This window comes from Oncorhynchus mykiss, chromosome 16 (genome assembly GCF_013265735.2).
Source record: "Oncorhynchus mykiss isolate Arlee chromosome 16, USDA_OmykA_1.1, whole genome shotgun sequence".
Taxonomy (NCBI): domain Eukaryota; kingdom Metazoa; phylum Chordata; class Actinopteri; order Salmoniformes; family Salmonidae; genus Oncorhynchus; species Oncorhynchus mykiss.
In genome coordinates this window covers 11,531,939-11,545,970 of record NC_048580.1, presented here as the reverse complement: position 1 = coordinate 11,545,970, position 14,032 = coordinate 11,531,939, and the positions used below count along the sequence as shown (strand labels likewise).

The 14,032-nt window shown below is 43.4% G+C and overlaps 1 protein-coding gene across 1 annotated transcript in view; it reads left to right on the top strand.

The window, feature by feature from the left end:
• The window catches only part of LOC110492826 (glutamate receptor ionotropic, NMDA 2C-like), a 100,447-nt gene extending 90,914 nt beyond the window's left edge, over nucleotides 1-9,533 (top strand). Inside the window, exons 14-17 of the mRNA XM_036945870.1 lie at nucleotides 1,839-1,999; nucleotides 2,214-2,401; nucleotides 2,640-2,872; nucleotides 6,268-9,533. Coding sequence (XP_036801765.1) covers nucleotides 1,839-1,999; nucleotides 2,214-2,401; nucleotides 2,640-2,872; nucleotides 6,268-7,893 — 2,208 coding nt within the window. The 3' untranslated portion in view covers nucleotides 7,894-9,533. The remainder of the gene's footprint in view (nucleotides 1-1,838; nucleotides 2,000-2,213; nucleotides 2,402-2,639; nucleotides 2,873-6,267) is intronic.
• Nucleotides 9,534-14,032: the final 4,499 nt, after the last annotated feature.

The following is a 14,032-nucleotide window of genomic DNA, read 5'->3' as shown; positions in this document are numbered from 1 at the left end:
AGAGAGATACACAGACAGAAACCAATAAACAGAGAGATACAGAGAGAGAAACCAATAAACAGAGATACAGAGAGAGAAACAGATAAACAGAGAGATACAAGGAGAAACCAATAAACTGAAAGAGATACAGAGAGAGATAAACCAATAAACAGAGAGATACAGAGAGATAAACCATTAAACAGAGCGATACAGCGAGTTAAACCAATAAACATAGAGATAAAGAGAGAGATAAATCAATAAACAGAGAGATACAGAGAGAGAAACCAATAAACAGATAGATACAGAGAGAGATATACCAATAAACAGAGAGAGAACCAATAAACAGAGAGATACAGAGAGAGATAAACCAATAAACAGAGAGATACAGAGATAAACCAATAAACAGAGAGAGATACAGAGAGAGAAACCAATAAACAGGGAGAGATACAGAGAGAAAAACCATTTAACAGAGAGATACAGAGAGAGAAACCAATAAACAGAGAGATACAGAGAGAGAAACCAGTAAACAAAGAGATACAGAGACAGAAACCAGTAAACAGACAAAGATACAGAGAGATAAACCATTAAACAGAGAGAGATACAGAGAGAGATAAACCAATAAACAGAGAGATACAGAGAGAGAAACCAATCAACAGAGAGAGATACAGAGAGATAAACCAATAAACAGAGAGATACAGAGAGAGAAACCAATAAACAGAGATATACAGAGAGATAAACCATTTAACAGAGAGAGAGAGAGAAACAGTTGAACAGAGAGAGATACAGAGAGAGATAAACCAATAAACAGAGAGATACAGAGAGAGAAACCAATAAACAGAGAGATACAGAGAGAGAAACAGATAAACAGAGAGATACAAGGAGAAACCAATAAACTGAAAGAGATACAGAGAGAGATAAACCAATAAACAGAGAGATACAGAGAGAGAAACCAATCAACAGAGAGAGATACAGAGAGAGAAACCAATCAACAGAGAGAGATACAGAGAGATAAACCAATAAACAGAGAGAGATACAGAGAGATAAACCAATAAACAGAGAGATACAGCGAGATAAACCAATAAACAGAGAGATACAGAGAGAGAAACCAATAAACAGATAGATACAGAGAGATAAACCATTTAACAGAGAGATACAGAGAGATTAACCATTAAACAGAGAGACACAGAGATATTAACCATTAAACAGAGAGATACAGAAAGAGAGAAACCAATAAACAGAGAGAGAGAGAGGCTGAGAATAAGCAGCGTGGCCCTCAGTGATGCTGGCTGTATTAATTAACCACTGGTTATACTTATGCAGATAGTCCTGTCTGAACCAGTGTTTATAGTGCTGATGGATCAATATGACCACTAACAATATATTCATAAACTCCTTCCTATACACACTAAAGTTCATGCAGTCACACACAGAGAGAGCATCTGCGTTCTGTGTGGTTCTTTCAAAGGTTTCATCCACCCTGCACTCTGAGTCATTTCAACTTTGAACCGACTCCAAATGGCCCTGAGTTCATCTACTAGACTGAACTAAATCTAAGGCTACTGAAATGACTTAAATAGAACGGGCCTTGAATGATATCACATTTAATCAAATTGAAAAGGGTAGAATGGCGTTCATTCCAATGAAAGTGAATTGATAGAAAGAGATTTTAACTGAATCAGTTTCAAATGAATAGAACTGCTCTGAATTAGATCTCACTGAGCTGAATCTCCTCTCCTCTCCTCTCCTCTCCTCTCCTCTCCTCTCCTCTCCTCTCCTCTCCTCTCCTCTCCTCTCCTCTCCTCTCCTCTCCTCTCCTCTCCTCTCCTCTCCTCTCCCCTCCCCTCCTCTCCTCTCCTCAGTTCCAGAAGCCTCAGGAACACTACCCTCCATTCCGGTTTGGGACGGTCCCTAACGGCAGCACAGAGAGGAACATCAGGAGTAACTACCCCGACATGCACGCACACATGGTCAAATACAACCAAAAAGGAGTGGAGGATGCCCTCAACAGCCTTAAGACAGCGTAAGAACGCACTTCCTTTAATCCATACCTCTCCTCCAGCTCTCACCCCTAACCCCTAACCCCTAACCCCTAAACCCTAACCCCCAGTCCAACGCCCTCAGAATACAATACCGTCTATGATCCCCATAGTTTGATCCAGGCCTATTTACTGGGAGGAGTTCCATTTGGTTTATTAAAACTGCAACACATTCTGATTCTTCTCTGTCTCATCCAGGAAGCTGGATGCTTTTATCTATGATGCTGCGGTGTTGAACTACATGGCAGGGAAGGACGAGGGCTGTAAGCTTGTGACTATTGGCTCTGGGAAGGTGTTTGCTACAACGGGCTATGGTATCGCCCTGCAGAAAGACTCTCGATGGAAACGACCAATTGACCTGGCCTTATTGCAGTTCCTGGGAGATGGTGGGTCATGCATATGCGCACGCACGCACACACACACACACACACACACACACACACACACACACACACACACACACACACACACACACACTGGTAACAACCAATTTGTAAGTCATAAATCACATATTCCAAAGGAGCCTAATTTGAAAGAAACCCCATGCACCTGAATCTGACTGTGGTAATTCACTGGTGAGTCACTCCTCAAGGTGATTCTGACTGCGTCCCTCTCCTCTCCCAGGTGACACCCAGCGCTTGGAGACGGTCTGGCTGTCAGGCATCTGTCAGAATGAGAAGAACGAGGTGATGAGCAGTAAGCTGGACATAGACAACATGGCCGGGGTCTTCTACATGCTGCTGGTGGCCATGGGGCTCAGTCTGCTGGTGTTCTCCTGGGAACATCTACTCTACTGGAAACTTCACAAGGAACTAGACAAATCTCCCAGGATGGACTTCCTGCTCGCCATCAGCAGGGTGAGACAGAGAGAGAGAGAGAGAGAAAGAAAGAGAGATACAGAGAGAGAGAGATACAGAGAGAGAAATAGAGAGATACAGAGAGAGAGAGAGAGTTACAGAGAGAGAGAGGTACAGAGAGAGAAAGAGAGGTACAGAGAGAGAAAGAGAGAGATACAGAGAGAGAAAGAGAGAGAGAGAGATACAGAGAGAGAGAGAGAGAGATACAGAGAGAGAGAGAGAGAGCGCGATACAGAGAGAGAAACAGAGAGAGAAAGAGAGATAAAGAGAGAGGTACAGAGAGAGGTACAGAGAGAGGTACAGAAAGAGAAAGAGAGAGAAAGAGAGAAACAGAGAGAGAAAGAGAGAGGTACAGAGAGAGAAAGAGAGAGAGAAAGAGAGAGAGAAAGAGAGCGATACAGAGAGAGAAAGAGAGAGAAAGAGAGAGAAAGAGAGAGGTACAGAGAGAGGTACAGAGAGAGATACAGAGAGAGAAACAGAGAGATACAGAGAGGGAAAGAGAGAGAGAAAGAGAGTGATACAGAGAGACATACAGAGAGAGATACAGAGAAAGATACAGAGAGAGAGATACAGAGAGAGAAAGAGAGAGATACAGAGATATACAGAGAGAGAAAGAGAGAGATACAGAGAGAGAAAGAGAGATACAGAGAGAGAGATACAGAGAGAGAAAGAGAGATACAGAGAGAGATACAGAGAAAGAGAGAGAGAAAGTGAGAGATACAGAGAGAGAAAGAGAGAGAGAAAGAGAGAGATACAGAGAGAGAAAGAGAGATATACAGAGACAGAGCGAGATAGAGGTACAGAGAGAGAAAGAGAGATATACAGAGAGAGAAAGAGAGAGGTACAGAGAGAAAGAGAGCGATACAGAGAGAGAAAGAGAGAGATACACAGAGAGATACAGAGAGAGAAAGAGAGAGGTACAGAGAGAGAAAGAGCGAGGTACAGAGAGAGAAAGAGAGAGGTACAGAGAGAGAAAGAGAGATACAGAGAGAGAAAGAGAGAGATACAGAGAGAGATACAGAGAGAGAAATAGAGAGGAACAGAGCGAGAAAGAGAGAGGTACAGAGAGAGAAAGAGAGAGATACAGAGAGAGAAACAGAGAGAGAAAGATACAGAGAGAAATAGAGAAACAGATACAGAGAGAGAGAGAGGTACAGAGAGAAAGAGAGAGATACAGAGAGATACAGAGAGAGAAAGAGAGATACAGACAGAGAAAGAGAGAGATACAGAGAGAGAAAGAGAGAGAGACAGAGAGAGAGAGAGGTACAGAGAGAAATAGAGAGAAAGAGAGAGAAAGAGAGAGATACAGAGAGAGAAAAAGAGAGATACAGAGAGAGATACAGAGAAAGAAAGAGAGGGAGAGGTACAGAGAGAAAGAGAGAGAAAGAGAGAGAAAGAGAGAGATACAGAGAGATACAGAGAGATACAGAGAGAGATACAGAGAGAGAAAGAGAGGGAGAGGTACTGAGAGAAAGAGAGAGAGAGAGAGAGAGAGAGAGAGAGAGAGGGAGAGAGAGAGATACAGAGAGAAAGAGAGAGAGAGAGATACAGAGAAAGACGAGAGAGAGGTACAGCGAGAGAGAGAGAAAGAAAGAGAGAGAGAAAGAGAGAGAGAGAGAGATACAGAGAAAGACGAGAGAGAGGTACAGAGAGAAATAGAGAGAGAGAGAGAGAAAGAGAGATATACAGAGAGAGAAAGAGAGAGGTACAGAGAGAAAGAGAGCGATACAGAGAGAGAAAGAGAGAGATACACAGAGAGATACAGAGAGAGAAAGAGAGAAGTACAGAGAGAGAAAGAGCGAGGTACAGAGAGAGAAAGAGAGAGAGAAAGATACAGAGAGAAAGAGAGAAACAGATACAGAGAGAGAGAGAGGTACAGAGAGAAAGAGAGAGAAAGAGAGAGATACAGAGAGAGAAAGAGAGATACAGAGAGAGAAAGAGAGAGATACAGAGAGAGAAAGAGAGAGATACAGAGACAGAGAGAGAGAGAGGTACAGAGAGAAAGAGAGAGAAAGAGAGAGAAAGAGAGAGATACAGAGAGAGAAAAAGAGAGATACAGAGAGAGATACAGAGAAAGAAAGAGAGGGAGAGGTACAGAGAGAAAGAGAGAGAAAGAGAGAGAAAGAGAGAGAAATAGAGAGATACAGAGAGAGATACAGAGAGAGAAAGAGAGGGAGAGGTACTGAGAGAAAGAGAGAGAGAGAGAGAGAGAGAGAGAGAGAGAGATACAGAGAGAAAGAGAGAGAGAGAGATACAGAGAAAGACGAGAGAGAGGTACAGCGAGAGAGAGAGAAAGAAAGAGAGAGAGAAAGAGAGAGAGAGAGAGATACAGAGAAAGACGAGAGAGAGGTACAGAGAGAAATAGAGAGAAAGAAAGAGAGAGAGAGAGAGAGAGAGAGAGAGAGATACAGAGAAAGCGAGAGAGAGAACACAACTCGTATAAGAGTTAATGATGTGTGGTGAATGCATAACGCCTGATATGAGCTCTTATTGCTGTTTACCCCACGTATAATTCCTATGACTACATTATCATCTGCAGAACAATAGTTTTAATGAGCACAAACCACGGTTTTAATTCCAGCTCAACATTAGTGTTAATCAACAACCAATCTATGTGATAAGTGCGTGTTTGTAGGAGAGGCAGAAGGAGGGAACGAATGTGAAAACATTCCCAGCCTAAAGTCTATGGACTCAACTCAATTCATGAAATCAGATTTTATGTTTCACATGCGCCTAGTACAACCGGTGTAAACTTTTACCATTAAATAAATGAGCAAATCAAAATATGAAATAGTAACACAATAAATAACAATATCGAGGCCAAATACAAGGAGTACCGGTAGCAAGTCAATGTGCAGGGGTACAAGGTAGTTGAGGTAATATGTACATGTAGGTAGGGGTAAAAGTGACTAGGCAATCTCACGTGTGTGTGTGTACGCTCTGCTAACAGTGTGTAATTGCAGCGTTGTACCTGTATCATGGTTTATCAGATTAGCAGCTAAATTACTATCTGATAGTTAATCCCTACGGGGGCCCCTGAGGGCCAAATTAAATTAGGCTTTGTCAGTTTTTCAGTCGACTGTGAACGGTGCAGTCAGGGGACTCAGCTCTCTGTTTGCAGTTTGATACTATTTGCTCAGCAAGTCTGTGTGTGTTCAGCGTGTGTGTTCAGCGTGTGTGCAAACTGGCAAAATCTGTTGAATCGAATGACTTTCTTTGTGAGGTTTAACTTTTGAGCTAGATCTCTCTACAGGGCTTCTACTGAATTTTACATGTAGTAGATCATGTATTCTCTCTCTCTCTCTCTCTCTCTCTCTCTCTCTCTCTCTCTCTCTCTCTCTCTCTCTCTCTCTCTCCTTTCCCTCTCCCCTCCCTCCCTCTCTTCCGTCTCCCAGGGTATCTACAGTTGCTTCAACGGGGTGGAGGAACCAGACCTCCCTAACCTGGCCAACCCAGACCTGACAGCTAACTATGCCCAGGCTAACATGCTCAAGATGCTACGCACTGCTAAGGACCTGGTTAACTCCGCCCAAGTCGAGACCTCACTGGACCACGCCTCCAAGACCATAGAACACTGGGGACGCCATGGCGGCAGCCTGCCAGTCCACATTCCGCAGCAAGGCACCACGGAAACAGTCCCGGGAGGGTTCGCTTATGTCACAGAGAATACACACCTGCCCCCCGAGCGCCCCCTCAGCCCACAATACTGCACGCTGGGTGTAGCGACATCTGTGAACCAGCAGAGGGGGCTGGCGAGACCCACACCGCTACGATACACGCTCCCGGCTCGTACTTCCTCTCTCTACGACAGACCACTTCCTGTTTCTAGTCTCATTTGCCCTCACCTTGACCTGGCTGGGGGGGACCGCCTCTCTTCTTATCCTCACCCCTCCACAGGTAGGCTCTATGTGGACCCCCAACACCTTTCCCACCCCCGCTCTCCCTTCATCCCCTATAGTGAGCTCCAGCTCCCAGACATCTACCTCTCCTCTCACCCACCCTCTGCTGTCTCCCATCCCCCCCACACAGAGCCCTCCAAGAGGAAGAGGAGGAGCAAGAGCCTCCTCTCAGGGGAGACAGGAAGAGGAGGAGGACAGAGGAGGCGGCGCAGGGAGGAGAAGACGGTGTGCCTGGCTGAACTCCGGGCCAACCACCTCCAGGAAAACCACGTCTCGCCCCACATGCCTGACTCCCTGTACCCAGGAGCGGTGCTCTGTCCTGGGGAAGAGGGATGCGGTGGCTCCTGGCCTCTTCCTCTGGAGGAGCTCGTCCTAGCAGGCAGACGGCGGTGCCACCGACGGCCATCTTTCCTTCGAGCCACCTGGGGCAGCGAGCAGATTCGCCAGCCGGACGATACTCCGCCTACATCCCTCGATAGCCAATCACATTCTGCTTTACCAGACTTATTTCCCCGCGTCATGGTCGACCAAGAAACTCCCACTAAACTCTACAACCCCACCCCATTCCGGAACAACCTATGCTATCCTGCCGCCTCACCCCGCCAACATGCTTATCTTCATATAAGGCAGGACCAGAGGAAAGGAAACTCGCGTAAGAAGCTGCGGCACTCACACTCCACCCACCTGCCCACCTACAGGGAGGCCGTGCTGGGGGGCCAGGGAGGGGGAGGTGGGGTAGGCCTGGGGGTGGTCCGGAGAACCACCAGCCTGCTCAGCAGACAGTACAACGACTATCTAACCTCCTACCCTGGGCTGCCTCTATACCACAGCCCCCTCAACCTCCAGACCCATTCCCCGGCGTCCAGCAACCACCCCAGCCCCGGTACCTACCGTATCCCCAACCCTGTATGCCAGCTCCTGGCCTGTGGAGGTGGCTGTCGAAGTCAGAGGGGGTTGTTGTACCAGGACAGTCTGTATGGAGCCTATGGAGCCTATGGAGGGGCCCAGGATCCGGACATAGAGCCCCAAAGAGGAGAGGGCTTGGTAGGGTTGAGGTCTGAGGACAGACCCTGTGTGACTCGGCCCTGGGGAAAAGTCTCTAGTCTGGAGTCAGAGGTCTGAGAGAGACAGACAAACACTACATACTTTATAGACTGGAATGTATACTGTAGAATATACGGTTGGAATTCCACATTGAAGATTTGTGATCCACAGGGACCGTTTCAGAGGGGGGTGGGATACTTCTCATACACAGAATCAGGTACGAGAAGGATATGTGCAGTAAAGGAGGGAAGCTGAGGGTTAGGATTAATTTGATAGGTTGGACAGTTGAACTTCCGTCTTTCTTATTGAAGAGATAACGTAGAGTGTTTGACTGAATGTTAAGTGGCAATTTTGGAATAAGCATGAAACTGAAAGGATGTGTAGTGGAACACACCGTTCTGCAGATAGCTCAGCCTGGCACGGTGACGTCCTCTTTCACCAAACAGTTAGCATGCTGCGTACAGAGTTCCTACTGCAAACAAATAGAGAACATAGGAAGGGGGTAAAATGGGGGCGTTTTGGAGAGTGTGTTGGAGAGGATGGAAAGTTAATTTTACTTGCTGCTTTGAAACATTATATTCCTGTGTTTTGTGCATTATATTATGATATACTATATATAATATTTATATATAAATATATATTATTCATATATAATACCACGGTGTACAGAGTCGATAGTGTTGCTGTCTGGGACAAATGCGTCTCAGAGAGCTGTGTGTGTGTGTGTGTGTGTGTGTGTGTGTGTCAGTCCTTGCCCGGGTTGTTTCCGAGCCACTGAGCCGAACAAGAGAGGAACAAGTCTTCAGTTCTCCATCTAAGCAAAAAATATATAATCTCACAACCATATACACTTAGAAATAACAAATATTCCCGATAGCTGAAACTGTTGACTGCCGTGTACAAGGCCATGGCAACCAAGCTACTGCATGTCTATAAGTAAGAGTACAATTAATGTATCTAGAGAAGAATTGCAATAAAGATGTTGTAGAAGCATAAGGGAGGATCAGTCCATATGAACGCACTCTGTATGTTTATAAGGAATACAGACAGCTGGCCAACCGAGTGACGCAGCAGTCTAAGGCACTGCATCACAGTGTTGCAGCGTCACTACTGCCTGGGGTTCGATTCCAGGCTGTGTCTCAACCGGCCGTGACCGGGAGTCCCATAGGGCGGCGCAACAATTGCCCCAGCATCGTCCGGGTTAGGGGAGGGTTTGGCTGGGAGGGCTTTCTTGGCTCATCGCGCTCTAGCGACTCCTTGGGGCAGGCCGGGCTCCTCCAGGCTGACTTTAGTCATCAGTTGAACGGTGTTTCCTCCAACACATTGGTGCGGATGACTTCCGGGTTAAGCTGGCAGGGTGTTAAGAAGCACGGTTTGGCGGGTAATGTTTCAGAGGACGCATGATTCGACCTTCGACTCTCCCCTGAGCCCGTTGGGGAGTTGGAATGATGAGACAAGATTGTAATATCACCAGATTGGGGAGGGAAAGGGGGTAAAATGACAAAATAAAGAAGGAATATGGACAGTTAAGTGTCTGTCTACAGTGTAATACAAAGATTTCAGCTGTAGAAGTGATCCCAGCGCAGATGCTGATCTACGGTCAGTTTTGTGTTCCTCCCTTATGGTTAAGGCTAGTTAAGGCTATGGATCATACATAGATCATGTATAGATAATATATAGGTAATATACAGATAATGTATAGATAATATTCATATAATATACAGATAATATATAGATAATATATAGATAATATACAGATAAAGATAATATATAGGTAATATACAGATAATATATAGGAAATATACAGATAATATACAGAAAATATATAGATAATATATAGATAATATATAGATAATATACAGAAATTATATAGACAATATATAGACAATATAAAGGTAATATACAGATAATGTATAGATAATATACATATAATATACAGATAATATATAGGTAATATGCAGATAATATATAGATAATATACATATAATATACAGATAATATATAGGTAATATGCAGATAATATATAGATAATATACATATAATATACAGGTAATATATAGGTAATATACAGATAATATATAGATAATATACAGATAAAATATAGATAATATATAGGAAATATACAGATAATATATAGATAATATACAGGTAATATACAGATAATATATAGATAATATACAGATAATATATAGATAATATATAGGAAATATACAGATAATATATAGATACTATACAGATAAAATATAGATAATATACAGATAACATTTTGATAATATACAGAAAATATACAGATAATATACAGAAAATATACAGATAATATACAGATAATATACAGAAAATATACAGATAATATGCAGATAACATTTTGATAATATACAGAAAATATACAGATAATAACCAGAAAATATACAGATAATATACAGAAAATATACAGATAATATACAGATAACATATAGATAATGTGGTGTTGGTTGACTTAGTATTATGTTCATGTTTCAATATATATAGAATGGAGTTTTATAACCAATATCTATTCAGGCACATCTTTAAGGGCTTTTATAATGGCAGAACTGATTGACAGACTTGGTAAGCCATTTAATATGATTGATATTATCTTTCCCTCTCTCCTTCTCTATTTGTCCCTCCCTCCCTCCCTCCCTCCCTCCCTCCCTCCCTCCCTCCCTCCCTCCCTCCCTCCCTCCCTCCCTGTATAATGATAGCTAGTTAAAGGAGGTAATTGAAAGCTATTCTAGTATCTGTATTACCTTCTTCCACATTGTAATTAATCACTAAGAACAATTAAAAGTATTTTGGACGAAGGTGACCGTGTCTCTTTCTCTCTCTCTCTCTCTCTCTCTCTCTGTGTGACTCTTTATTGCCCTGTCCCATGTTTCTCTCTTTCTAGCATTCTCTCTCTCTCTTTCTAGCATTCTCTCTCTCTCTTTCTAGCATATTCTCTCTCTCTCTCTATCTCTCTCTCTCTCTATCTGAATGGGGCTCATCTGGGTAAATAAATAAAGGTGAATTGAGATTGAATTGACACCTTTACATAGTAGTGTTCATATCTTACATGGGAAAGATACAAAGGCTTGTGGACACACTAGCCATACTAACCTGTGTCAGCAGTAAGGTATGAGAGAGACTCAGAATACACCTACTGTCCTAGAAGACTACAGGGAGAGAGAGAACAAACATATAATTACTTGACACATTGGAATGAATTAACAAAAAAAACAGGGCAAACCAGAATGCTATTTGGCCCTGAACAGAGAGTACACAGTGGCAGAATACCTGACCACTGTGACTGACCCAAAATGAAGGAAAGCTTTGACTATGTACAGACTCAGTGAGCATAGCCTTGCTATTGAGAAAGGTCACCGTAGGCAGACCTGGCTCTCAAGAGAAGACAGGCTATGTGCACATTTCCCACAAAATTAGATGGAAACTGAGTTGCACTTCCTAACCTCCTGCCAAATGTATGACCATATCTACTGGGTGAAATACCACAGTGTACAATCACGGCAGCAAAATGTGTGACCTGTTGCCACAAGAAAAGGGCAACCAGTGAAGAACAATCACCATTTTAAATACAACCCATATTTATGTTAATTTGTTTTCCCTTTTTTAATTTGACTGATTACACACACTCACAACACTGTATATAAACATAATATGACATTTGAATTGTCTTTATTATTTTGGAACTTGTGTGATATTTACTTTTGTTTTTCCATTTCACTTGTTTTGTTTCCCATACCAATAAAGCCCCTTGAATTGAAACGTAGAGTTGAAGTCGGAAGTTTACATACACCTTAGCCAACTACATTTAAACTAAATTTTTCCACAATTCCTGACATTTAATCCTAGTAAAAATGCTCGGTCTTAGGTCAGTTAGGATCACCACTTTATTTTAAGAATGTGAAATGTCAGAATAATAGTAGAGATAATTATTTATTTCAGCTTTTATCTCTTTCATCACATTCCCAGTGGGACAGAAGTGTACATACACCCAATTAGTATTTGGTAGCATTGCCTTTAAATTGTTTATCTTGGGTCTTATGTTTCGGGTAGCCTTCCACAAGCTTCCCACAATAAGTTGGGTGAATTTAGGCCCATTCCTCCTGACAGCCACTGCTCCAAAACCGCATCTAAAAAAGAGGGGCCTCCCGAGTGGCACAGTGGTTAAGGAGGCTACTCCATGCACCCGGCAACCTTGGTTAGCGTGCACTGCGCCCGGCCCGCCACAGGAGTCGCTGGTGCGCGATGAGACAAGGACATCCCTACCGTCGCCCTCCCTAACCCGGTTGATGCTAGACCAATTGTGCGTTGCCCCACGGTCGGTTACGACAGAGCCTGGGAGCGAACCCTGGCACAGCTGGCGCTGCAGTACAGCGCCCTTAACCACTGCGCCACCCGGGAGGCCCCTAGTCTGTCTTTTTTAGATGCGGTTTTGGAGCAGTGGCTTCTTCCTTGCTGAGCGGCCTTTCAGGTTATGTCGATATAGGACTCGTTTTACTGTACTTTTGTACCTGTTTCCTCCAGCATCTTCACAAGATCCGTTGCTGTTGTTCTGGGATTGATTTGCACTTTTCGCACCAAAGTACATTAACCTCTAGGAGACAGAATGCGTCTCCTTCCTGATAGGTATGACGGCTGCGTGGTCCCATGGTGTTTATACTTGCGTACTATTGTTTGTACAGATGAACGTGGTACCTTCAGGCGTTTGGAAATTGCTTCCAAGGATGAGCCAGACTTGTGGAGGTCTACAATTTTTCTTCTGTGGTCTTGCCTGATTTCTTTTGATTTTCCCATGATGTCAAGCAAAGAGGCACTGAGTTTGAATGTTGGCCTTGAAATACATGCTCAGGTACACCTCCAATTGACTCAAATGATGTCAATTAGCCTGTCAGAAGCTTCTAAAGCCATGACATCTTTCTCTGGAATTTTCTAAGCTGTTTGAAGGCACAGTCAACTTAGTTTTTGTAAACCTCTGACCCACTGGAATTGTGATACAGTGAATTATAAGTGAAATAATCTGTCTTTAAACAGTTGTTGGAAAAATGACTTGTGTCATGCACAAAGTAGATGTCCTAACTGACTTGCCAAAACTATAGTTTGTTAACAAGAAATGTGTTTATTGTTGGAAAACGAGCTTTAATGACTCCAACCTAAACTTCCTACTTCAACTGTATTTGTATTTATTTGAATTAACCTTTATTTGACTATGCAAGTCAGTTAAGAACAATTGTATTATTTACAATGATGACCCACTTGTAAAGCCACTCCGGCCAAACCCTCCCCTAACACGGACGACGCTGGGCCAATTGTGCGCCGCCCTATGGGACTCCCAACCACGGCCTTTTGTGATACAGCCCGGGATCAAACCCGAGTCTGTAGTGACGCCTCTAGCACTGCGATGAATTTAGAGAAAGAGGGGAGAGGCTAAGAGAGAGACGGGAGAGAGAGAGAGAGGCAAAGAGAGCGAGAGGGGAGAGAGAGTCAGAGAGAGAGAGACAGGGCCTCAGGGGAGGTATAGAGACAATGTTACAGTGGCTTGCAAAAGTATTCACCCACCTTGTCATTTTTCCTATTTAGTTGCCTTACAACCTGAAATTAAAATATATTTTTTTGAAGATGCAAAATATTTTTTATTGTGAATCAAACAAGAAATTAGACCAAAAAAATGAAAACTTGAGCGTGCATAACTATTCACCCCCCCCAAAGTCAATACTTTGTAGAGCAACCTTTTGCAGCAATTACAGTTGAAAATCTCTTGGGGTATGTCTCTAAACTCAGCAAAAAAATAAACGTCCTCTCACTGTCAACTGCTTTTATTGAACATGTGTAAACATTTGTATGAACATAGGATTCAACAACTGAGACACAAACTGAACAAGTTCCACAGACAAGGTGACTAACAGAAGTGGAATAATGTGTCCCTGAACAAAGGGGGATCATAAAAAGTAACAGTCAGTATCTGGTGTGGCCACCAGCTGCATTAAGTGCTGCAGTGCATCTCCTCCTCATGGACTGCACCAGATTTGCTAGTTCTTGCTGTGAGATGTTACCCCACTTTTCCACCAATGCACCTGCAAGTTCCCAGACATTTCTGGGGGGAATAGCCCTAGCCCTCACCCTCCGATCCAACAGGTCCCAGACGTGCTCAATGGGATTGAGATCCAGGCTCTTCGCTGGCCATTGCAGAACACTGACATTC